This window comes from Chiloscyllium plagiosum, chromosome 1 (genome assembly GCF_004010195.1).
Source record: "Chiloscyllium plagiosum isolate BGI_BamShark_2017 chromosome 1, ASM401019v2, whole genome shotgun sequence".
Classification (NCBI taxonomy): domain Eukaryota; kingdom Metazoa; phylum Chordata; class Chondrichthyes; order Orectolobiformes; family Hemiscylliidae; genus Chiloscyllium; species Chiloscyllium plagiosum.
Genome location: NC_057710.1, coordinates 138,063,795 through 138,087,917, shown reverse-complemented (window position 1 = coordinate 138,087,917; position 24,123 = coordinate 138,063,795). Strand labels below are relative to the sequence as shown.

Here is a 24,123-nt window from a genome sequence, read left to right as displayed (position 1 = left end):
ACAGACCCTTTTCCACACACAAACACTCACACATGCACGCTCCCATCCATATATACATACATGCGCGCACACGCTCACATTCTCAAACACACACGCACACACTCTTAACACTCTCTCAAATACACACAGATACTCACACTCTCTCAAATGCACACACCCTCTCTCTCAAATGCACACACACTCACAGATACAGAGAAACGCATATTCTCTTTGTCTCACACACTCTCAAATGCACACACCCTCTCTCTCAAATGCACACACACTCACAGATACAGAGAAACGCATATTCTCTTTGTCTCACACACTCTCTCTCTCTTTCTCTCTTTATCTCTCTCTCTCACATGCACACACAAACACACACACACACATTTTCATTCATGATTCTGTTCTGTCAAAAAAAAACCCTGACCTCAGCTTAAAACATAGACAGATTTGAAGTGGGACCTCATGCCTAAAGTAGTGTCTAACCTGATTTCACTTCTTAGACATTGATAAAACCTTTAATTATCTAGGGACAAAGACTTGAAAGGAATCCAGATTTTGCATTTTAATCAGCAGTACACCTCCTAACTGATTAAAGGATTCAACAAGGGCAGCTGGTTTTAAAGTTGTTAACTTTTTGCTTATATATACTGTGTCCTATACCTCTCTATCACACCTCGCTTGAGAAGGAGCTGAGTTCCAAAAGCTTGCAATTTCAAATAAACTTATTGGACTATAATCTGGTGTTGTTTGATTTTTGACCTTGACCACCCCAGGCCAACTCCAGTATCTCCACATCATGTCTACTCTAGACAGATTAACCACTGAGAGGTGAGTGTCACAGTGCTTGTGGACACTGGGCAGAAAGACATTGACAGTGCATCCTCTGAGGTTTGTAGCTGCTCCTTCTTTTCTGGGGTTTGCTGTAAGGTGCTGCTTGCTGGGCCTATTGGATGGAGATCTTCTTCTTGGTCGTGACTTGGGAGTGGGATTCAGAGGCTGCATGGGAAACCATTGAGATTTGTTATTGCTAGGAGACACCAGCTTTACCCAGGGTTTTATGAAGACATTGCACATTACCCTTGTTTTTCTGGCTGCTCTGCTGCATGTTCCTCAAAGTGGATGGAGAGCCTTGGGTCAGTTATCCTTCAGTTTCCACATGTGTCCATGTGTCAGGTTTCTGCAGGGTCCTATTGTTCATCTCCCAGCATAAATCCAATCTGGAGCAATGAAGATTTATAGTGTTAAATAAAAAAGGGGATAAAGCAGTGTAGAAAGCTTAATAAGACAAATTCTTCCCCTCCCCCAACTTCCAAAGAAAACTTTTAATAAGAAATCAGATTTCTCATATTCTCATATTCTCATATTGGGGCGGCACGGTGGCACAGTGGTTAGTACTGCTGCCTCACAGCGCCAGAGACCCGGGTTCAATTCCCACCTCAGGCGACTGACTGTGTGGAGTTTGCACATTCTCCCCGTGTCTGCGTGGGTTTCCTCCGGGTGCTCCGGTTTCCTCCCAAGGTTCAAAGATGTGCAGGTCAGGTGAATTGGCCATGCTAAATTGCCCTAGTGTTAGGTAAGGGGTAAATGTAGGGGTTTGGGTGGGTTATGCTTCGGCGAGTCGGTGTGGACTTGTTGGGCCGAAAGGGCCTATTTCCACACTGTAATGTAATCTAATCTAATCAACTTTGGTGGATTGATATTAATGAAGTAGATTTTGCAACATGTAAAACCAAACCTTTGTCATGTAAGTACACATTCCATCTGTTATAAATAGACTTCCTGACCTGTAATTGTGGGATGTCATTTGAAAGTGTCAGGTACACAACAGAAATCAAACCCAATGACAGGCTATCAATGACAAACCAAATCTCTCACAGATATAAAATATTTGGTCAAGACACAACACTCCTTACAAAGCAAGCAAGTATTTTGTTAATGTTAATTCCATAGATTGACGGGACAAGGTTCTTGTCAAAACATACAACAGAAGTGTGTTTTGAAAGCTATGAGAAGACACATATTGTGAATATGAAATACTTCTGGGTGCAAAGTCCCTCCTTCTGCTTCCAGAGGAATTTTAACAGCAGTGGGAAACACCCATGCCCAGTCACTGGACTGCTGGGTAAATGCTGGTGAGATTTGCAGCTGGTTCAAGGTGTGGGAGGGAGCATGTCTCTTGGGTTGGTAGCTTGTGTTCATCGGAGGCCACATCTCATGGTTCAATTATTCTCCCCACCCATTCCCCCCCCTCCTCCTCCTCCCCCCCAACAACCATCCCTCTGCCTCCTCCATGGGAAAAGAAGGCCATTAAGAACATGATAGAAAATTAAAGGGATGAAGGAAAAACTATCCCTTTAAAGAAAGGGAATAAATTGTGCAATGAAGGTGCAATATAAGTGATGAAGGTGTGTACATCTAGGGAAGATTGGAAACCCAAACACAAGTCACAAAGAAAGGGTGAGGCAAAATGTGCTCCTTCTGTATAACTAACTATAAACTTGGATTAAGTGTGGACAACCTAGTGGAAGAATAACAATACCACTGAGAATATATATTAACAGATTTTTAAACGTTAGCAAAAGATATGACCATACTAGACAGAAGAGGAGAAATGGAAAAATATCTGATAATAGTGGAGCAATGCACATCTCTGGCTATATGTGGAATAACATATAAGCTTTAATTATTTATGTTGAACAATAACATTTTAAGGGATCATCCTAAAAACATAGGAATTGCAACATGGGCCTGAACTTTAATTGAGATAGAAAGAGTTTAGACAAAATGGCGTTTTAACTGCCTTAAAACGAGATCCTATTTTCCAGAACAGGATTTAAAAACATGATTTGTAGATTACAGATCTTTGAAGAAATGGCTACCTAAATGGATACGTTCAACATTTCTTCAGAAGATATAAGGCACACCTTGAGATTGAGAAGCAGACATTAACAGGAATAAAATGTGGATAAGGTATGCGGAGATATCAAGCTTTCAAAATATTTAAATCTCCTGCCCTTTAAATAAAAAACTGCTGTCTATTGACATAAACCTGAGAACTGTCATTGTGGGATTAATATCTGTGCTTAGGAAAGACTTAAGAGTTATATAACTTAAATTGTCACACCTCCCTAGGGCAATGCACTGGAAGTTAAGCCCCATTATTCCTGCAGTCATCATATTAGATAACGATTTTTAAAAAGATGCAAAATTCCCCAGTTTACTTGTCTTTTAGATGCAGATTGACTGAAAGCAGAGACTAGGTTTCTGTAGTAACAAGAATTATTATTTAATATAAGTATTTATTACCGAGCTGCAGGTATCAATTATCCACTGTTGGCATGTAATTTTACTAGTTAAAATTTTAATTCCTCATAAACTTCCCATTACATGCACACAAATGGTGGCTAATCCTCTCTCTCAATGCCATATTCCTACTTTCTCCCCATACCCCTTGATGCTTTTAATTTCTAAAAATTTATCTCTTTCTTGAATTCAGTGACTTTGCCTCTATCACCTTCTGTGGTAGAAAGTTCCACAGATTCACTACCATTTGAGTGAATGAACCTTTCCTCATCTTAGTCCTAAGTAGTCTAGCCCATATCCTGGGCAGTGCCTGTTGTTGTGCATCTGCCATGTGATTGACCACCCATTCTAACTTGTCTAAACCACCTGGGAGCTTCCTTGCATCACCCTCACAACACAGTTCCAGCCAGTTTTGTGTCATCTGCAAATGTGGAAATGTTGCATTTGGTTCTCTTATCCAGGTTATTAACATGTATCATGAATAACTGGAACCCAAGCATTGATCCTAGACATACACCACAAGTCACTGCCTGCCACATGTAAAAAGACCCACTGTCCATTTATTTCCTGTCAACCAATCTTTGATCTATGCTAATATAATTTACCCATCCCTTGTGCTTTAATTATACCCACCAACCTCTAATGCTGGACCTTATCAAAAGGCTTTTGAAAATCCAAAAACACCAGATCCATCAGTTCTCCTTCATCTATTCTACTATGTACATCCTCAAAAAACTCCAAAGGATCAGTTCAGCATAATTTTTCTTTCATAGACCCATGCTGACTTCATCGAATCCTATTAATGCTTTCCAAATGCTCTGTTATCATGTTTGTTCTCACAGATTGTAGCATTCCCCCCACTACTGGTATTAAGCTAACTGGTCTGCAATTCTCTTTCTTTCCCCTCCCTCACTTTCTAAATATATGGGCTACATTTGTTGCTCTCCAATCTGTAGGAACTGCCCCAGAGTTTATACAATTTTTTGAAGATGACGAACAATGTATCCTGTATTTCCAGGGACACTGCCTTTAGTACTGCATCATATAGATTCTCAGGCTCTGGGGATTTGTTACCTTTTAACTCCGTTAACTTCCCAGAACCATTTGCTTATGAAAACTGATTTCCTTCTATTCTACCTTTCACTTGACCTTTGGTTTGCTTAACATTTCTGGGAGGTTACTTGTTCCCTCTTTTATGAAGGTAGAATCAAAGTATGTGTTCAATTCTTTTGCCATTTCTTTGTTGCCCAGTGTAAGTGCCTCGGCTTCTGACTGAGGGACATTATTTATCTCATCCAATTAAGGTTCATTTGCATTACATAGATTAAGAGAAGACATTGCTTGATTTTTAATCATTGCACCCTCCTAATCTTCTACATCAAAGAAATTACTATTAATCTTGCATTAAACCCCAGAATATGACAGAAGGCAAAGTCTTGTTGACTTAATGTTCACCAACAGGCTTCTGTCATTGAACATAAGAACAAGGAGAAAGGATAGGCTTGGATTGAAAATTGGCTGGCTGACAGGAATGGCAGGCGGTGACCAGTGGAGTACCACAAGTTCGGTGCTGGGACTGCAGCTGTTTACAATATACATCAATGATATAGATTAAGGTATTTAAAATAATATTAGCAAATTTGCTGATGACACAAAGCTGGGTGGCAGGGTGAAATGTGAGGAGGATGTTATGAGAATACAGGGTGACTTGGACAGGCTAGGTGAATGGACGGATGCATGGCAGATGCAGTTTAATGTGGACAAATGTGTGGTTACCCCCTTTGGTGGCAAGAACGGGAAGGCAGATTACTATCTAAATGGAGTCAAGTTAGGCAAAGGGGAAGTACAACGAGATCGAGGTGTTCTTGTACATCAGTCAATGAAAGCAAGCATGCAGGTACAGCAGGCAGTGAAGAAAGCTAATGGCATGCTGGTCTTCATAACAAGGGGAATTGAGTATAGGAGCAAAGAGGTCCTTTTGCAGCTGTATAGGGCCCTGATGAGACCGTACCTGGAGTACTGTGTGCAGTTTTGGTCTCCAAATTTGAGGAAGGATATTCTGGCTGTTGAGGGAGTGCAACGTAGGTTCATGAGGTCAATTCCTGGAATGGCATGACTATTATATGTTGAAAGATTGGAGTGACTGGGCTTGTATACACTTGAGTTTAGAAGGATGAGAGGGGCTCTGATTGAGACATGTAAAATTATTAATGGATTGGACACTCTGGAGGCAGGAAGCATGTTTCAGCTGATGGATGAATCCAGAACTAGAGGACACAGTTTAAAAATAAGGGGTACACCATTTAGAACAGAGTTGATGAGAAACTTCTTCACCCAGAGAGTGGTGGGTGTATGGAATGCTCTGCTCCAGAAGGCAGTGGAGGCCAAGTCTCCGGATACTTTCAAGAAAGTGGTGGATAGAGCTCTTAAATATAGTGGGATCAAGCATTATGGGGATAAGGCAGCAACAGGCTACTGATTGTGGATGACCAGCCATGATCATAATGAATGGTGGTGCTGGCTCGAAGGGCAGAATGGCCTACTCCTGGATCTATTGTCTATGCCTATTGTCTATTGTCAGCCCCCCACAAGCTTGCTCTGCCCTTAAATAAAATCATGTGGGCTGGACAGAGTAGATTAGATTAGATTCCCTACAGTGTGGAGACAGGCCCTTCTAGCCCACACCGACTCTCCGAAGAGTAACCCACCTAGATCCATTTCCCTCTGACTAATGCACCTAACACTATGGGCAATTTACCATGACCAATTCACCTAGATAGGGAGAAGCTTTTCCCACTCCTAAAAGATAAAATAATGAGAGTGCATAGATTAAAGGGATGTGCAAATGAAACAAGGATGATGTGAGGAAAACCTTTTTCACACAATGAGTTGTTGGGGTCTGGAACGACTGCCTGGAAGTGTGGTTGAGGCAGGTTCAATTAACGTCTTCCAGAAGGCATTGAATGGTTATTTAGATAGATATAGGGATACGGGGTAAAGGCTGAAGATTGACGCTAGTGCAAGTACAATGGGCTGAATGGTCTCTGTCTGTGCCATAACGATTGCATGATTATAGAATTGATGGCTAGACATAGGAAGTTTTCATCACATTTTAGCAGGTGTAGCCAGATATCCATTATGAACAAAATATGCAATTGTGACTCATCATGTGACATTCAATAGCATTCCAAACTAGCTATGGCCTCGAGCTGCAGTTTAGCCAGACATTAAGTCATGTCACTACTTGTAAAGAATGTTATGTTGTAATAGAAAGTAGTACAGGTGCTTTCTTCTAATTGGGATTTTAAGTCTAAACATTAAAGGACTTCTTCGACAAAGCACATAATTATAAATCTTTGCAATTTTAACTTTTAATTAAATTATCATTCCAACAAATCTAATGAATTTTGGTAAGAGTTTATTGTTGCTGATTTCAATTACATACACCAATTGCACACAGAGTTACGACCTTGTATGCTAATATAAACCAAGTGAAATCAGTAGCCTGTCTTATGTCGCTGCCAACTTTTACTTCCTTTGACCTTGATGGAATTATAAATAGGACAAGATGTAGAAAAGGCTTCTGAATTACTATTGCTAAATTCCTCACTATCAATATCCTGGCATCTACCATTGCCTGAACTAGAATAACCACATAAATATTGTAGCTACAAGAGCAGGTTAGAGGCTAGGAATCTTACAGCAGGTAACTCAGCCTCCTGACTCCCCAAAGCCTGTCCACAATCTAGAAAGAACAGGCCAAGAGTGTGATGGAATACTCTCCACTTGCTTGGAAGAATGCAGCTCCAACTGCACTGAAGAAGCTCAACATCATCCGAGATAAAGCAGCCCACATGATTGGTACCAACTTCAATGTTCACTCTCTCCACCACCAATACTCAGCGGCAGAAAAGTGTGCCATCTACAAGGTGCACTGCAGCAACTCATCAAAGCTCTTTCAACAGTACCCCCCCCCCCCAACCTTAACCACCAATAGCAGCATTTATTGATATTTTATTGAAATGTTTGTTCAGGGTATGTGGATGGTGCTGGCTAGGCAGCAGAGATATGAGAACGCCACAATCTGCATATTGCCTCCAAGCCATAAGGCATCCTAACTTGGAAATATATCACTGTTCCTTCAGTGGTGCTGGGTCAAAAGCCTTGATCTCCCTTCTGAACAGGACTATGTATTTCCTTATACACCATAGACTACAGCAGTTCAGAAAGGCTGGAAACTACCTGCATTTCAAGGAAAATTAGTGAAGGGCAATAAATGCTGGCCATGCCAGCAATGCGCATGTCCTGAGAGTGAATAAACTCAAATGAATATTGCTGGCCATTCAATGACACATATCCCAAAAATATTAGGAAGTCTATTAAAAAGTCTATTTCATGGCAGCATTATTTCCTAAACTTTGCAAATTATCAATCATAATCCCAAAATTGTGATTCGTGTTCAGTGACTGCAAATAAATTAATGTGTGTTTCATGGCATGAAATGCAACTAATTTAGAATTCATTAAACTGTTTATATCCCTACAGTTAATTAGGAGTGGAAGTAAGGCCATTCGGCCCATCGAGTCCACTCTGCCATTCAATCATGGCTGATGCGAGTCTCCTCGTTTAGCTGAAACAATTTCCTAGCATCCACCTTTTCCAAGCCATGTATTATTTTGTACGTCTCTATTAAGTCTCCCTTTAATCTTCTAAACTCCAACGAATACAATCCCAGTATCCTCAGCCGTTCCTCATATGTTAGACCTGTCATTCCAGGGATCATCCGTGTGAATCTCCGCTGGACACGTTCCAGTGCCAGTATGTCCTTCCTGAGGTGTGGGGACCAAAACTGGACACAGTACTCCAGGTATCACAGCCCCAGCCCATAAACAACTGATATAAGAAAAACTCAAATGGATAAATATTTGACTTTAAGAAAACTATGGAGTGGACCGGGGGGAGGAAGAAATTAAAAGCATTGGCATATAGTTTGTCTGGATAATGAGCACCAGACACTAAAGATGGAGGGTTATCGGCTGCCGTAGGGACCAACAAGACATGACAGGTGCAAGCAAATCTATAAATTGGTAAGCAACCTATTCCCTAAATCAGGCTTACGGTGTTTGCTGCGTATACATCCATGATGCAGAATTGAATTACAATTGGGCAGAATTTACAATAAGCAAGATGAAGGTCAATTCCAGTGTCTTTAACCAATATTTTCCTAGCCCCATAACAGATATCAGTTTTGTAACTTTGTTACTACACTTATGTAATTATCATGATTATTTTGTTGGATTTCTGGTACTGTCTGGCTCCTGCCCTAACTCCTGCTCACTGATCATGACATCATTCCTGACCACTTCCGTATGGAAGGAAGGGTGGAAGAGACATTTTAACATATTTAAATGAGGATCTTGAGTTGAAATTGGCCTGGTATTTCCCTCATGATTGGTATGTACTGCTCACTTAGAGTCCTGTAAGCACTAATCCCTGCTCCCACTTAAAACAACACCTATTACAACAACTTCAATATGGCATTTGAGATACATAATTCTGTGAGATACTTCAAATAGCATTGGTTTATAGACTTAATCATTATTTATAAATAAATTGTGCACTGTGTGGAGTTTACTGCATGTCAGCTGACTTTAACCAACAGCAACATCACAATATAAATCAACATTAAAATCTTGGAGGCTTGAATAGGCAAAAAATTGATAAGGACACAAGGTTAAATTTTGCAGCAATGCACCTTGTCATTTTCTTGCAATGTTGAAAATACCTTCAGTGAAACCTCCACTAGGATCTTTATAGAGTATTACTTTAATGATTTAATATTTGTCTGTTTAAGTAGGACATATTGTTTAGAGCTGACAGCTATTTTGACTTGAGAGACCTCCAAGCAACCTACAAAACTGACTTTCTAGTCATTAATAACTAGGATCTGAATTTTACCAAAAATTTGCTCAGGTAGCTTTGGTGAGTTTCGTGGATAGTTTCTCTCCATGAGTCCTATCAGAATTTCTCACACTATTTTGCAAAACTCAGATCATTATCCATGCATCACACCTCTATGGTGGCCTGCTTGTGCTACGTTCCAGAGGTGAAAGTATTCACCATTGACAGGACTTCCCAGGATTTCCAGCACCTGCGCCATTTGTAAAGCCCAGCTGTGCACCTGGTCGAGTGTTGCCAACCAGGAGTTACCCTTCACCACACACAAAGTGAGGGAGGAACCTAAAAGAAACACTTCTCAGGGCAGGTAGGTGGCACATTGATAGGTTATTGAAAATACAAGTGAACATTTGTAAATCTCTATTGCTATTTTAAGGACCAAACAACACGGGCTACCTATCCTTTACATCGTCCGACCTTTAAACTCTATCAAAGAGACCACTCCTCTCTCCCAAATGCCCAAGGTAGCATAATATTCTCTCATTGTTCAATATGAGAACATTGCACACTGGAAAGTCTGAGAATAGTTGAAAAGGGTCATCTTCATTTAGCAACAGAAAAATCACAAAAAACCCCTGAAAAACCTCCATTTGCTTCTGGGGGCAGACAGGAATAGTTTGCTCTCAAGCAGTGGCATATCTATAGTCAACAAGTGATCATTGCACGCAGCTCACATTGATTGGAATTGGGATTCTTTGACAACCTGTCTGGCTTGTAGTGCCTGATGCCTCAGCTTTCCATCACATTCAAGATGCTATTCCACCTGTTTAATGTCTTCGTCATGCTCCTTAGAAAACTTCAGCCATGAACCCAACTATTCAGTGACCCTCGGACCGCCCTCTGCCCTCTCCAGTTGTTCAGAACACAGAATGTAAGGATTACACAACACATTCTGTCTGGGCTGCATGGCAAGCCCCTACCCTGTGAGTGAATAGAACAAAATGAATCCAAACATCAGCACCTCATCTTCAGGGGTCGATTTTCTGCTCCACATTGGTCCTGCTGGAAGAACGGGCAAATTTGTATTTCTGAGGAGAAAGTGAGGACTGCAGATGCTGGAGATCAGAGCTGAAAATGTGTTGCTGGAAAACTCAGCTGGAAGACCTGCTGCGCTTTTCCAGCAACACATTTTCAGCTTCGTATCTCTCTCTGCTCGGGGTTGCATAACAAAGTCATCAGCCATGGTTGCCCTTGAACCCCAGTAACCATCCCTGGTAAGGCATGTAACCCTTGAAATGAAGCAGGAATATAAGAGTTCCCAGGGATATGGGCACCATGACAGCTCTCAGAGTACATGGCACAGACATCCAAGATGTGATTACCAGTGACCCAGATGACTTGTACATCGATGGAATGGAATTTTTTTCTGGTGTTGAAGTCTGCTGCATTATAAGATAGTCTCCATGCGATGTGTGCACTCTAAGATGCCCTGCCCCTGGGAGAGTCCAGTGAAGTTGAACAGGCTTGCTGCCCAGGCTGAGCTTGTCACAGGGAACCAGGATGAAGGGGTGTGATCTGGTACATGTTGCATCGGTAACAGTGTTGATATGTTTGTGGATCGAGAGCAATGAGATCCCACCCTAGTGGAACCTCGTGGCATGAATGTTTAGCACAGAACTGAAAGGGCACTTGTGTGAACACTGGCAGCAAAATCATGCAGGGCAATGCCCAGGATCCTGGCAACAAATATCTTCATTCTTCATTATATATTATACTACATATTTTATATATGTGTAATAGGTCATCATTATATCTACATTCGGGGCCGTCTCCTTCTGCTTTGGTTGTATTGATATCACATACTAATATTAACAGGGTGATAATTACCAGATAATTTTTAATTATATTGATTGAGGGAAAAATACTCTCCAGGTGATAACTTCTCTACTCTTCCTCAAAATAATGCATTCAAAACACATACTCCTTAAAAATAACTGAAGGAATCTGGGAAAGATGGAAAGATTTGGAAGATTTCTTTGTAGGTTTCTTGGAACTGAGAAATCAAAAGTTGAAGTGTGTTGAGGTTTGCCTACTGGTCACAAGAAACGAGTCGGCTTTGTGGGAGAAATGAGAGATAAAAGATGGTTTTATTTTGCTTGAATTGCTTGCCAACCTTGGTTTGGAAGAGTCGGGGCCTTGTATTGAAGGTTGTCTAGCAACAGCTCCTGGATGACATTTGTTGTTTCAGTAAACACCTCAGGGGTCAGTTGAGGCAAAAAGCTTCCAAGAAGTTGCCAGCAACAAAGAAACATCTCTTTCTCTCTTCCTTCTGCTCTCCTGAAAAAGGGGAAATCTTCCAGCAGGAAAAGCTGCACATATCTCTCAGTAAAGAATCTTCTTCTGGAAAGTCAAAAGTTCCAGAAACCAATGTTTAACTACCTCTTAAAGTCTGAAAACTAAGATGGCTCTCATCAAAACTGAAGACTAACATTTAAAGATCTACCATTGATCCTATAATTGTGAGCATTACAAATTCAATGACTGGGATTCAAATGGACTGAGAAATCTTTCCTTTTGTACCTTTGAGTTTCGACTCTTGGCCCCATCAGGGTGTTATCTCATTTGCCTTCTTCCAAAAAAAATCCATCTCTCCAAAGCAGAATCATCTTGGCTGTCACGTGATTGTGTTAGAGTTTAGAGGGATATAGTTTAATTTCACATAGTAGCTGAATTATAACCAATTTTACCATTTATTATAAGAAAAGGCTGAATTTTGCATTTGTTAAGTGTCAATTTTGTTGAGTTTATTTTGGATGGTTTCTTACCGCAACTCCCAATGAGGGATCTTGCTCTGTATTTTACCAGATTCACCTCATTAACCACCTACCCCTCTCACCCAATTCTAGCCCCACCTTATGACGCACCATTCCCAGAGCCATTCTCCACTAACCAGATTTATGCCAAAAAACCCACTATGCTTACTCTTGTGTCATCTTTAATGGAACTGCAGCCACAAAACTAGCCTGCATAAGGCATGTACCTGGCAAAACAGACAATCCCTCATACAAACGAGCCCATTCTCTCTTCCCAGTCACTGTTTAACCACCTGTTTACCTGTTGTTGTGGCGCTGTTCGCCGAGCTGGGAATTTGTGTTGCAGACGTTTCGTCCCCTGTCTAGGTGACATCCTCTGTCGTCACACGCAGATGACAAGCAACATGAATTCGACTGGGACAACACTACTATTATAGGACAAGCCAAACAGAGAACAGCCAGGGAATTCCTAGAGGCATGGCACTCACCCACAGATTCTATCAATAAGCACATCGACCTGGACCCAATATACTGACCACTGCAACGGACAGCTGGAACTGACAACCGGAAGCGGCAGATTCAAACCACTACAAATGCCGGAGGAAAGATCACAGAAGCGCTTCACAGGAGGCTCCCAAGCACTGAGGATGTCACCTAGACAGGGGACGAAACGTCTGCAACACAAATTCCCCGCTTGGCGAACAGAACCACAACAACGAGCACCCGAGCTACAAATCTTCTCACAAACTTTGAACCTGTTTACCTGTCCTTTGCTATATTCCCTCTAGGTCACTGCACTACTGTTAGTGTCCACCACAAAGCCAGACCATGGCATTGTTCATTCAGCAAACATCGCAAACAGGCAAGACATTTCCAAACATGAACTTTTATTCACAAACACCAAAAGTGAAACCAGATAAAACTAGTAGAGTTCTCTCCACAATGCAACCCAGTCGCTGGCATGATGACCGATGGCTATTTAACAGTCGATGATGATCTGCTCCCGGGTGTCAGTCTGGTCCTGTCTGCCCTGTGGTGCCTGATGTGGCTGAGCTCTGTCATGGACAAGGACAGCTCCCTCTACTCCAATGTCCTTCCCCTCCTCCTCCTTAGAAACCTGCTCCAACTCTCTCAGTTTTTCAGTATCTATCACCTCATTGCCTGCTGTAATAGCGTAGAGCACAGCCACAAGGATGATGGGGCACACTCTGTCCGAACTGTACTGGAGAGCCCTCCCCGGACTGGTTCCAGCAGCAGAACTACATCCTCAGCAGCTTCATCATCTGCTGCACCACTGCTCTCGCTGAGGCCTGGGCAGCGTTAACCCTGTGTTTCTCATCAGGCAGGGTGCTGTGCAATGGTGTCATGAGCTATGGTCACAGAGCTATGGGCCCTTGCCCCCCAGTAGCCAGCTTTGTAACAGACTTGGACCCTCAAATATATCAGTACATGAAAGTGCTCCAGGATGTAGGAGTCATGGCAGCTGTCAGGGTAGTGAGCACACACCTCCAGGAAGTGGTACTGGTGACCACAGATCATCTGGAACCCCTTCCTGTTGATGAATTTCACAGCCTGGTGATACCACCCTCTCAGTACCATGTGTGTGCCATCGATGGTATCCTGCTTTGAGGGAGGTCGGCCTGAATCCTACTGCTCGGCCTGCAGTACTGACCTCGCCACGGGGCATGGAAAGGAAGCTTGATGTGGTCTTGTTCAGACAGCATCAGTCATTGTGCTGATGTATTGGTAGGTGCACATCAGAGAGATCCCACACAGGTCACCAAACACTCCCTGGAGGGAGCCAGGTGGATGGAACTTCAAAATGACTGTTACCCTCACAGCCTCCAGGAGAGGATGGTCTCCCATTCCTACAGTGCTCCGGTTCCATCGAATATCTACATATCTCTGTCACAGAGACATTAGGAATATGCATCAATGCAGCACCTCACCCATCCCCCAGGAAATGGACTTGGGGGCAGAACACTTGGATCGTCCTTGTGGACCCCAAGCATCAGGGGCAGGGGAGTGAGGGGAGGAGCGGCAGGGGTGAGCTCTGCCTGAACTGGGTGCTCTTCCTGCTGCTCCAGGGCTTACTCTATGCCTGCTCCTCCGGTGATTTAGGAAGGCAGCCACAGTGAACAACATGTCACCTGCGGTGAGCAGACATAGCGATGCTTGTGTGAAGCAAGTGAGCATGGAGAGCAAGCGAGTGGCCCCCAAGGTGCACTCTGGTCCAGTCGGTGTGGGGCTGGCTCTTTGTCCTTGTAAGGGGCAGCAGCCTTTCGATGCCAGTTACTGGTATGCCCTGCAGTGCAGTTCTGTGTTTGCTAATTGTCATTGCAAGTGATTTGGAGAGGTGCCATGAGGATCCTGAGGGTTTGGCAATAATCAAATGCTAATGTTTGTGGATGAGGGGTGTCTGCAGCTGATGCCCATGAATGATGCCCCGTGATGCTGATGGTGCTGAGCAACATGGAGACTGTCTGTAGCCAGTAGTAAGCTGAAGTTACCAGGCACCCGCTCTGACTTTCATGTGGAGAATTCTCCGCATTTAGTTTGCTCGGCAGTGGAAGGATAGGAAATTGCGCATTAATGAGGTCAGATTTATAGTCACTAAGTTACTATAGTCATTAACAGGCAATAATTCCCCTTGATAGACAATTGTGACGAACCCACCTTGATACCCTGAATTTAGTTAGAAGATGCAGCAAGTTGCTCCAAATGCTGAGGTAGGCCTCACTGTATCTCACACCTGGTTCAGCCCTTTTCTCACCATAGCTTCTATCATTCAGTCTCTAAAATTCCAATAAAACTTGCTTATAGTTATTAAGTTATAGAGTTATTCAGTTTATTGAACTTGTTGATAGTCAGTAATAAAGAGAAACAAATTGGGTGAGAGGGGTAGGTGGTTAATGAGGTGAATCTGGTAAAATACAGAGCGAGATCCCTCACTGGGAGTTGCGGTAAGAAACCCTCCAAAATAAACTCAACAAAATTGACACTTAACAAATGCAAAATTCAGCCTTTTCTTATAATAAATGGTAAAATCGGTTATAATTCAGCTACTATGTGAAATTAAACTATGTCCCTCTAAACTATAACACAATCATGTGACAGCCAAGATGATACTGCTCTGGAGAGATGGATGTTTTTTTAGATTAGATTAGATTAGATTACTTTACAGTGTGGAAACAGGCCCTTCGGCCCAACAAGTCCACACCGACCCGCCGAAGCGCAAACCACCCATACCCCTACATTTACCCCTTACCTAACATTACGGACAATTTAACATGGCCAATTCACCTGACCTGCACATCTTTGGACTGTGGGAGGAAACCGGAGCTCCCGGAGGAAACCCACGCTCAGTCCATTTGAATCCCAGTCATTGAATTTGTAATGCTCACAATTGTAGGATCAATGGTAGATCTTTAAATGTTAGCCTTCAGTTTTGATGAGAGCCATCTTAGCGTTCAGACTTTAAGAGGTATTTAAACATTGGTTTCTGGAACTTTTATCTCTCCAGAAGAAGATTCTTTAATGAGAGATCTGTGCTGCTTTTTCTGCTGGAAGATTTCCACTTTCTCAGGAGAGTGGAAGGAAGAGTAAAAGAGATCTTTCTTTGTTGCTGGCAACTTCTTGGAGGGTCAGTGTGGACTGGTTGGGTCAAAGGGCCTGTTTCCACACTGTAGGGAATCTAATCTAATCTAATCCAAATTTACCCTGTTGGTACACCTTGTGGAGTGGGGCTTGATTAGCAGTGCATTCTCGTAACAAGTACCATGGAATCTTAACTTTGTTTATGCAGATGAAGTTGGCTCCATTTAACATCTGAGCCAAAATACAGCAGCACCAACAGTGCAGGCCCCCCTCTTTAATGTATAAGTAGTCCTTTACATACTCAAGTTCTATAGTGGGACTTGAACTCATTATTCTGTGGCTCAGGAGCAGGAGTGCTACCAATTGTGCCAGCTGTTCTTGAACAATTACAGCGAAGCAAAGCCTGGCTAAGTCTGGTGCATGATTCATGCAGACCTACAAAGCCTGAATACAATGAGAGGCATGCTGTTACATGGACGGCAGCATGGTGACCCACTGGTTAGCACTGCTACCTCACAGTACCTGAGACACAGATTCGATTCTACCCTCGGGCAACTGTCTGTGTGGAGTTTGTACATTCTCCTGTGTCTGCATGGGTTTGTTCTGGATTCTCTGGTTCTTCCCACAGTCCAGAGATGTGTAGGTTAAGTGGATTGGCTAAATTGCTCAGTGATGTGCAGGCTGGGTGGTTTAGCCATGAGAAATGCAGGGTTGCAGGGATAGGGTAGAGGGGGGCAGTGTATTGGTGTGATTTTCGTCAGTGGATTAGTGTGGACTCAATGGGCCAAAAGGCCTGCTTCCACACTGTAGGGATTCTATGATTCCTATTCATTGTGAGGGCATCCCTTACCACCAGCTGTAATCTGAGGTGCCAGATAATAATATCAGCAAGGAGAGGTGGGAGGCATCCAAACTTGACCCCTTGGTCAAATTACCTGTGAAAGACTCAGGCAAGTATGCCACCAGGAAATGGATCTTCCCTTCAACAACACTTCCACAACTAGCTTTCTTTGATCATGGACCCTCACTGCACCTTCTTGGCCACAATGCAAAAATGAAAGCTGCAAAAACAAACATTTGGGCATAGACCTGCAAAAGAAATAAAGAAAAACTTTTTTATTTCATACAGGGGGGTAGTTAGGGCATAGTTAAGGCATTTCTATTGCCTAGAAATATGATGCAGGCAAGTCAAATTGAAACTTTCAGTGGGGTATTGGATTATTATTTGAAGAAAAATAATGTGCAAGGTATGGGGAAGATGGAAACTGGCTCTCGGTAATGATGTTCATTTATTGAGCCAGTACAGGTATGATGGATGGAATGGTCTCCTGTTGCACTGAAACACATGTGATTCTGTAAACAAACATGCCAAATCAATTTTTTTTATAAATTAAACCCAATCAAAAATATTCTGTTTAACGTTTCCTGGGCAATTTTCCAAGTAAGTATGTTGGAACTAACTGGAGTCTCTGCTTCTAACTCAGAGCTGAAGGCTTTCTTGAAGAGTCACATGAAGCAGGGAAATTGTCCTTTGGAATTATAAGCTTCCCAAGCAATTCCTATAGGATTAGTGTGTCCGGTCCTAATAAACGTCTCTTGGCCTCTGCCTGGTCTCTGAGTATGCGGAGACTGGAAGATCTGGGCCATTAGAGGACAGAATCTTCCAGTTCTGAGGTGGGAAATCTGGAGGCAGGAAGAAAATGTAATGAGGATATAGAGGAATGATGATGTACCAGAGCCCCACCATATTTCCACCTCAACTGGAATGAGGTTCTGGGCAGGGCCTCCCAGGTTCCTACCCCATTGCCTGCTGGGAGGCCACCTGACAGTGTAGGCAGAGTGACAGCTAGTTCCTCTGATCCGCACTAATCTGTGTTCAATTGAGAGACTGGACATAGGTCAACGGGGTGGCTGCTGACACCCCCCCTTAGTTCAGACCCCTTCATCTGTCAAAACCCACCCTGCAAGATACTCCCACCACCCAAGAACATTCATCTGTTCCAGGTTATTTGCGTCATCCTGGGAATCTGGTGAGGGCTGTAATGACAGCAGCCATGACCCTTGCTGGGTACTGCCTTGTGCTACAGCTACCAGCTTCTGTTGGCGGCCTTTTTTCTTCTCAATCTGAGTACTAATGCCAGTAGAAAATCTGCCAACTACCAATAAAGTGTCTGATTACCAGAAAATGTGGCAGGTTTTCCGTTCCTAACGATGGAGAACCTTTATTTGTTAATGTCTTCTGCTTTCAGGCGTAGTTCTGGGTGCTGCCCAGAATTCCAAAATTCCATTAAGGTGCATTCCCAGATTGACCACCCCTCCGACATGATGAATGTTACAAGAAAGAAGGGGGATTATTATCAGTGTCAAATAGTGTGGTGCTGGAAAAACGCAGCAGGTCAGGCAGCATCCGAGGAGCAGGAGAGTCGGGCATAAGCCCCTCATCAGGAATGCGGAGGGGGAAGGAGGCTGAGAGATGAATTGGGGGGTGGGGGGTGGGACTGAGGTGAAGGTAGCTGGGAAAGTGATAGGTGGATGCAGGTGGAGGGGTAATTGTGAGAGGTCAGTGAGGAGAGTGGAGTGCATAGTGGGTGAAGAATCTAAATGAGGAGAGTAGCAGGTAGAGAGTGTGCCAATAAAAGTAACAGGAACAGAAAGTGGGACAGTGCATGACAGTGATTGTAGGACAGCGCTCGGAAGCAGAAATGGAACAGTTTAGGTGGATGGGAGCATGTTGGTTGGAACTTAGCTAGTGCAATGTAAATAATGGGCAATTCAAGCCCCACACTTAGTTGGGATTCTTACCTAGCCACCATTGTCAAGACATCAAGCACAATTATTGCACCTCTCTGTGATGTGATCCTTCTTACTGTTAACCCTGCCTAGTATCTCATCTGGACATCTTCCCTTCTCCTGTTGACACCCTCCACCAATTCCCCTAAAACCGCGGCACGAAAAGCAGAGATGCACTTGCAGCATAATCTTTCTCTGTGAGATCTTCTGCCAGGATTACCTGCAGGTTAAGTGCAGCTCTCTTTTTTGAGGTTTCAACAGCCTTTAGACAACCTTAAGGAGGCTTCACATTAACAGAAAGTTACCCTGGTCCAATTTTTGTGTTTTGGGGCTCTATACATTAGAAATAAAGGGTGTCATGTGATCTGTTTGGAGTTCTGTCCATCAATGAACCTGGCTCATTTGATTTATTAGTTAAAGTAGGAAGTGAGGGAGGCATTGGGGCTCCCATGCTGTCTTACTGGGGAGGAAGGGTGAGATAGTCACACTGGTTATAAGTAATGACCATGGCAGCTGTGTTGATAGTGGATAGATTGCTGGTCTCCAAATCCCAGAAAGATACTAGGAATTTCAGATTTTTTACACCATGATGCCTTAAACTGGCTATTAAATTCTATGATCAAATTAAGTTGAGTGTCCAGAGGCTAGTTAATTAACATTTTAAGTTAATGTGTATATGATTCACATTGCCATGGGGATGGACTGTCAGACGCCCCCACTCTAGACCTGACCACTCATCTGTCTGTAGTTATCCAACCCCACCCCCCTCCATCTCCTGCTGAGCTCATCCTGTCTATGAGACCCATCTACTACAATCTCAATCCTGTTTCCAACTTCCTCTCCTCCCCACCCCACCCTGCCATCCATAAAGCTAATTCTCCCACTTCAGGTGTAGTACCTTTCTTCTGAAAATCTGCTGTCATCAACCCACTCCCATCAAAAACACCCCTTTAACCCTGGCACCCCAGCAAGCCACTGTCCCCTCTCCTACACAGTGCTTCCTCTCCATGCATGTATGGCTGCCTCCGAAAACTGTCCCCTATCACTTCAAAGATTCCATATTTGAATCCACCCAATCCAGCTTTTGTAACTAAGTTGTCAGTGGCTATTTTGTCATGTTTTGTGCACATTTTTTATGAAGTAGAAACTCTTACAAGTTGTGTTAGCTATTGAAAATAGTCCCTCAGTAATTTTTAGTCAAACTTATTTTTTCGCTCAAATTAGTGACACATGTAAAAAAAAGAGACCTAGTCCTTTTGTAAATATTTTGAAAGGCAATGAATGTAGATATAATTTTGCTTCAGTCCAAAGCTCTAAAAATACATGGGTGAAGAAAAACCACCTTCCATATTTCTTTGCAGAGCATCTCATTCAACTACCAACTGCAATAGGGACTCTGACTTCAGATTCCACACTATTTCCGACAGTATCATTCTAATTCCATCTATCTATTAATGATTGTTCTTTTCTAAGTGCCTGTCTAAAATTTCAGAATAATTGAAGATTCAGTACTCTAATGACTTAGAAGACTTCACTCAGGTCTGTAATTAAAAACAAAATGTAACCGTAGATCATTGAATTATTTCCAATTTGAAAACTACAAAGGACTACTAACATCTTTCAACGGTGAAGGTATTCTAATTACCTCAATCTTGCAAACTGGAATAAATACATTTTAACATTAAATAGCTTGAATCCTTTAAGTTTTCATCTCATCATTCCAGCTGTTTGTATATCTTTTGTTGTCTATATAACGTCTCTCAAAATCACACTGATCATACAGAATTGTACAATGATTTAATGCAGGAGGACATTTGCCCAGGCATGTCCATTGCCAGCTCTCCACAAGAGTATCTCAGCTAATCCTTTTCCTCATAGTCTTGCTGGTGTTTACCTAATTCCTTATTGAGAGCCATAATTAAATTTACCTCCACAAACAAGATTAGTCAAATATGCAAATTAGCAAGGCAAGACAATACAAGGCAGTGCTGCTACGATTAACGAGGTACGGTCAGATTGAATGAGCAGCAGGAAAGCAAGCAAAGAGTCTTGAGAGCCACCTGGTCCAGACAGTGAGCTGAGTACATGTCCCTGAGCACAGCGTTCTTACTGCAGCATTACATCGATGCTTGCTGGTACATCCCGAGATACAGTATTGAAAGACAGAAATATATTATAGGTGGATTGGATATGTGCAAAAAGGATTCACAGACAGTGGCACATGTTAGATGTCAATGCCTCAGAACATAGGATGTATGTGGCTAGTGCTCATGGAGAGTGCCCTGAGATGTTGGTGCCCAGTGTCCAACATGAAGATCCCTTGAAACAAGTGGTATGTTGAACCTGCCAAGAGCCTGCTTTGGTATCCATGATGAGGTTTCCTGATGGTAATTTTAATAGTGAGTTTTGTTAAATCACAACCAAAAGTGAGTTGGACTGTCAGTAAAGTGTTTAATAAGTAATATTAAGCGTAAATTGAGAATTTTACACTAGCAAGCAAGATTCTCCCCAATTTGTTTAGGGAAAGCGAACATGATATGGCAAGATGATCACAGTGTTGAGATGGGACTCACTGAATTTATCACACATATCACCATCATCCACATTGCTCAAAGCCTGGTACGATTCTGGCCATGGTTGCATGACAATGTTGCATGACAAACCTACAAAGTGATACTTTATCAAAGCCCTTCCAGGGATAGAGACACCAGGGATAAGAACAGTGCATGGCAGCACAGAACAAAACACTGAGATTTAGGATCTAGTCCTGCCATTTTAGATTGAAATCTCTATTATCGTTGCATTACCATATTCCCACAAGACAACCTGCATCTCCCATTCACCAACCTGATTTTCCACACATTTTCCATGCATTCACGTACATGCCCCAAAAACATGGCCTGATTTATCTTACTCTAATGCATGCTTTCTCTCCTAATTCTTTGTGCACCTTGTTTCTTCCCATTGCATTTTACCTTGTGGTTCTCATCCCACTGTCAAGTTTGTTTGAAATTTCTGCAACAGCACTAACACATGCCCCACGAGGTAGTTCTGGTGCAGCCTTAAAACTGATCCCATCACTCCAGGAACTTCTCCCTTTGTCCCAGGAATCTAAAACACTACCTACCACACCATCTTTCCTATTTCACATTCATTTGCTCCAGCCTCCTATTTTCAATCACTAACTTAGGGTGCTGAGAGTAAACTGGAGATTACCACCTTTTGAGATCCTGCTTGCTAGTCTCTTTCTTGTCTTCCTTAGACATGCCTGCTGGACCTCAATCCACCAATGGTGTTGGTATGGATATGGACCATGACCATTAGGTGTTAATTCTCTTCAGAATATTCTGCAGCTTCTCCATGACTCCTGGACCTTGGCACCAGGGCAGCAAAATGCCACTTTGAATTCACAACTGAAATCCCTCTCTCTTCCCCTGACTATCTATCAAATCCCCTGTTGTTAGATATTTCTCAACCTGCTCCCTGCCCCTGCAGTACACCTGAGCTAGCTCTGGTTTCAAGAACATGGCTGCAGTTTTTACTTGCAGACGAGCCATTAATTATTCTGTCCAGTATTAGAATGAATACTAGTTAATAGGGGAGATATACACAGAGGATCCTTTAGTCCAACTCGCCCATGCCTACAAGACATGCCAACCTGGCCTAGTCCCATTTGGCCCATATCCCTCTAAACCTTTCCTATTCATGTACCCATCCAGATGCCTTTTAAATTTGTAACTTACTTGGATGTTCTTTGCTTGCCATTTTTCCTTTAGTAGTTTCTGGTAGGTATCTTTTATTCCTTCTGACAACTGGTATTTTACAACTGATCCCTTCCTCTAGTTATTTGGTGGAATGGGCGTGTACATGTAATCCCTCCCAGATTACATCTCCTGCAACTTGTTTCCAGTTGACAAATATATTGCAAGTAAATTCAATGCTGAATCTCAGCACTTTGCCAAACCTTGTACATTTTATGGGTGATTTTAGTGCTGTCTACCCAGCAGGAATGAAACCTATCGCAGCAGCCGTTTACGCTGTAGGTGATCCCTGTCATGTTTGTCATAAGTGCGTGAGTGTATGGAGATGATAGAATTTTTTTTACTTCAGAAATGAAAGGACCATATGTCAGATCAACAATTTACCTTGACCCAAGGTAATTACTGCCAATCAGGTGGTCTTCTGTGATTTCTGCATGAACAAAGCATTAATTCATGTCTGAACATGCTTTTAGAAAGTTCTTAAAAATCTAAATAACAGTGGATGGAGTGCCCTCCGTGTGGACATAGCAAGAGAAAACCAGCTGTTGAATTCATATTGTCTATTCCTTGTGTGCTTACCTAGAACTCAAATGCAGATTTCATGTCTCCAAGTTGAAATATAACAAATAAAGCTGTGCGCAAACTAGTTCATTATAAATTGATGTCAATCACCAATCCATCTCCCAATAGTATAGCAATGTCTTTGAACTTGCAAATCATTCTAAATGGACAATGGAACTAGGCACTTTATGCCCAAACTGTTTTCAGATTATCAATCTTATTATTGCATGAGCAAGGCAGAAGCCAGTCAGTCTGGTTACCAATAAGACAGAAGGGACAATTTCCGCAGCCAAAAGAACAGAGACCTGCCTAACAATCAATTAAATTGGGCAGTACAAGGAGTTCAAATTCATTTTCATCTGAAAGGATTTGCCAGAAACTTGGCCAGGAACTTGTCTGAAAAATCATAGACTTCAAACTTCTATTCTTCTTCAAAGAACTGCACAAGGGAGTCCATCCAGACCTGACTATATACACCTTAAAGGATACTATCGGAACATGATTCATTTCTTGTATTCTCTTAATCTGACTGCGTGTATTTTGTGTGTTTTTGTGTGTGTGTTTGTTTGTGTCTGAATGAGTAAGAAAGCGTTCATTACATTTACATTCCAGGGAGTATTGTGAATAAATGTTATCTTTCCCTCTGATGTAAGCTCACCTGAATACCTTGTGCCTTTTACTGAAAACTGCAGGAGTCATAGACTCATAGATGTTTACAGCACAGAAGGAGGCCTTTTGGCCCATCATGTCTGCATTGGTCAACAAAGATCTACTCTAATCCCATTTTCTGAGTCTTGGTCCATAGCCCTGCAGGCTGCAGTAATGAGGGTAAACATCTAAATACTGTTCAAATCTTTTGAGAGTTTCTGAGTTGACTACCATTTCAGGTAGTGAATTCCAGGCTATCACAACCATCTGGATGAGGACAGTTTTCCTTAACTCCCCCATTAACTTTCCACTTTACATCTATGTCCCCTAGTAATTGACCTCTTGACTAATGGACAAAGTCCCTTCCTTTTCACCCGATCTATTCCTCTACAATCTTCTACTCCTCTATCAGGCCCCCTTGTGCTGCTCCAAGAAAAACAATCCTAGTCTACTCAATCATCCCTCATTGCTCAGACCTTCCAGCCAGGCAGCATCCTGGTGAATCTCCTCTGCGTCCTCTCCAGTACAATCGCATCCTTCCTATAACGTGGTCATGAGAACTGCAGAGAATACTTCAGGTGTGGCCTAATTTATACACTTCCAGCATAAACTCCCCCCTTGTATTCTATGCCTTATCCAATATATTCTTTTTAAACCACTTTACTGACCTGTCCTGCTACCTTCAAGGATCTATAGATATGCAAACAAAGCGCCTTCTGATCTTCAGTACTTTTCAGGGTTCTACCATTGAATAGTGTAATCCCTTG

General features: G+C 42.4%; 1 protein-coding gene across 1 annotated transcript in view; it reads right to left on the bottom strand.

Annotated features, from left to right (window-relative positions):
- LOC122555074 (von Willebrand factor A domain-containing protein 2-like) overlaps positions 1 to 22,151 on the bottom strand; it is a 71,107-nt gene extending 48,956 nt beyond the window's left edge. Inside the window, exons 1-3 of the mRNA XM_043700742.1 lie at positions 22,130 to 22,151; positions 17,557 to 17,752; positions 16,532 to 16,685 (exon numbers count right to left, since the gene is read on the bottom strand). Coding sequence (XP_043556677.1) covers positions 16,532 to 16,685; positions 17,557 to 17,752; positions 22,130 to 22,151 — 372 coding nt within the window. The remainder of the gene's footprint in view (positions 1 to 16,531; positions 16,686 to 17,556; positions 17,753 to 22,129) is intronic.
- Between the last annotated feature and the right edge of the window lie 1,972 nt (positions 22,152 to 24,123).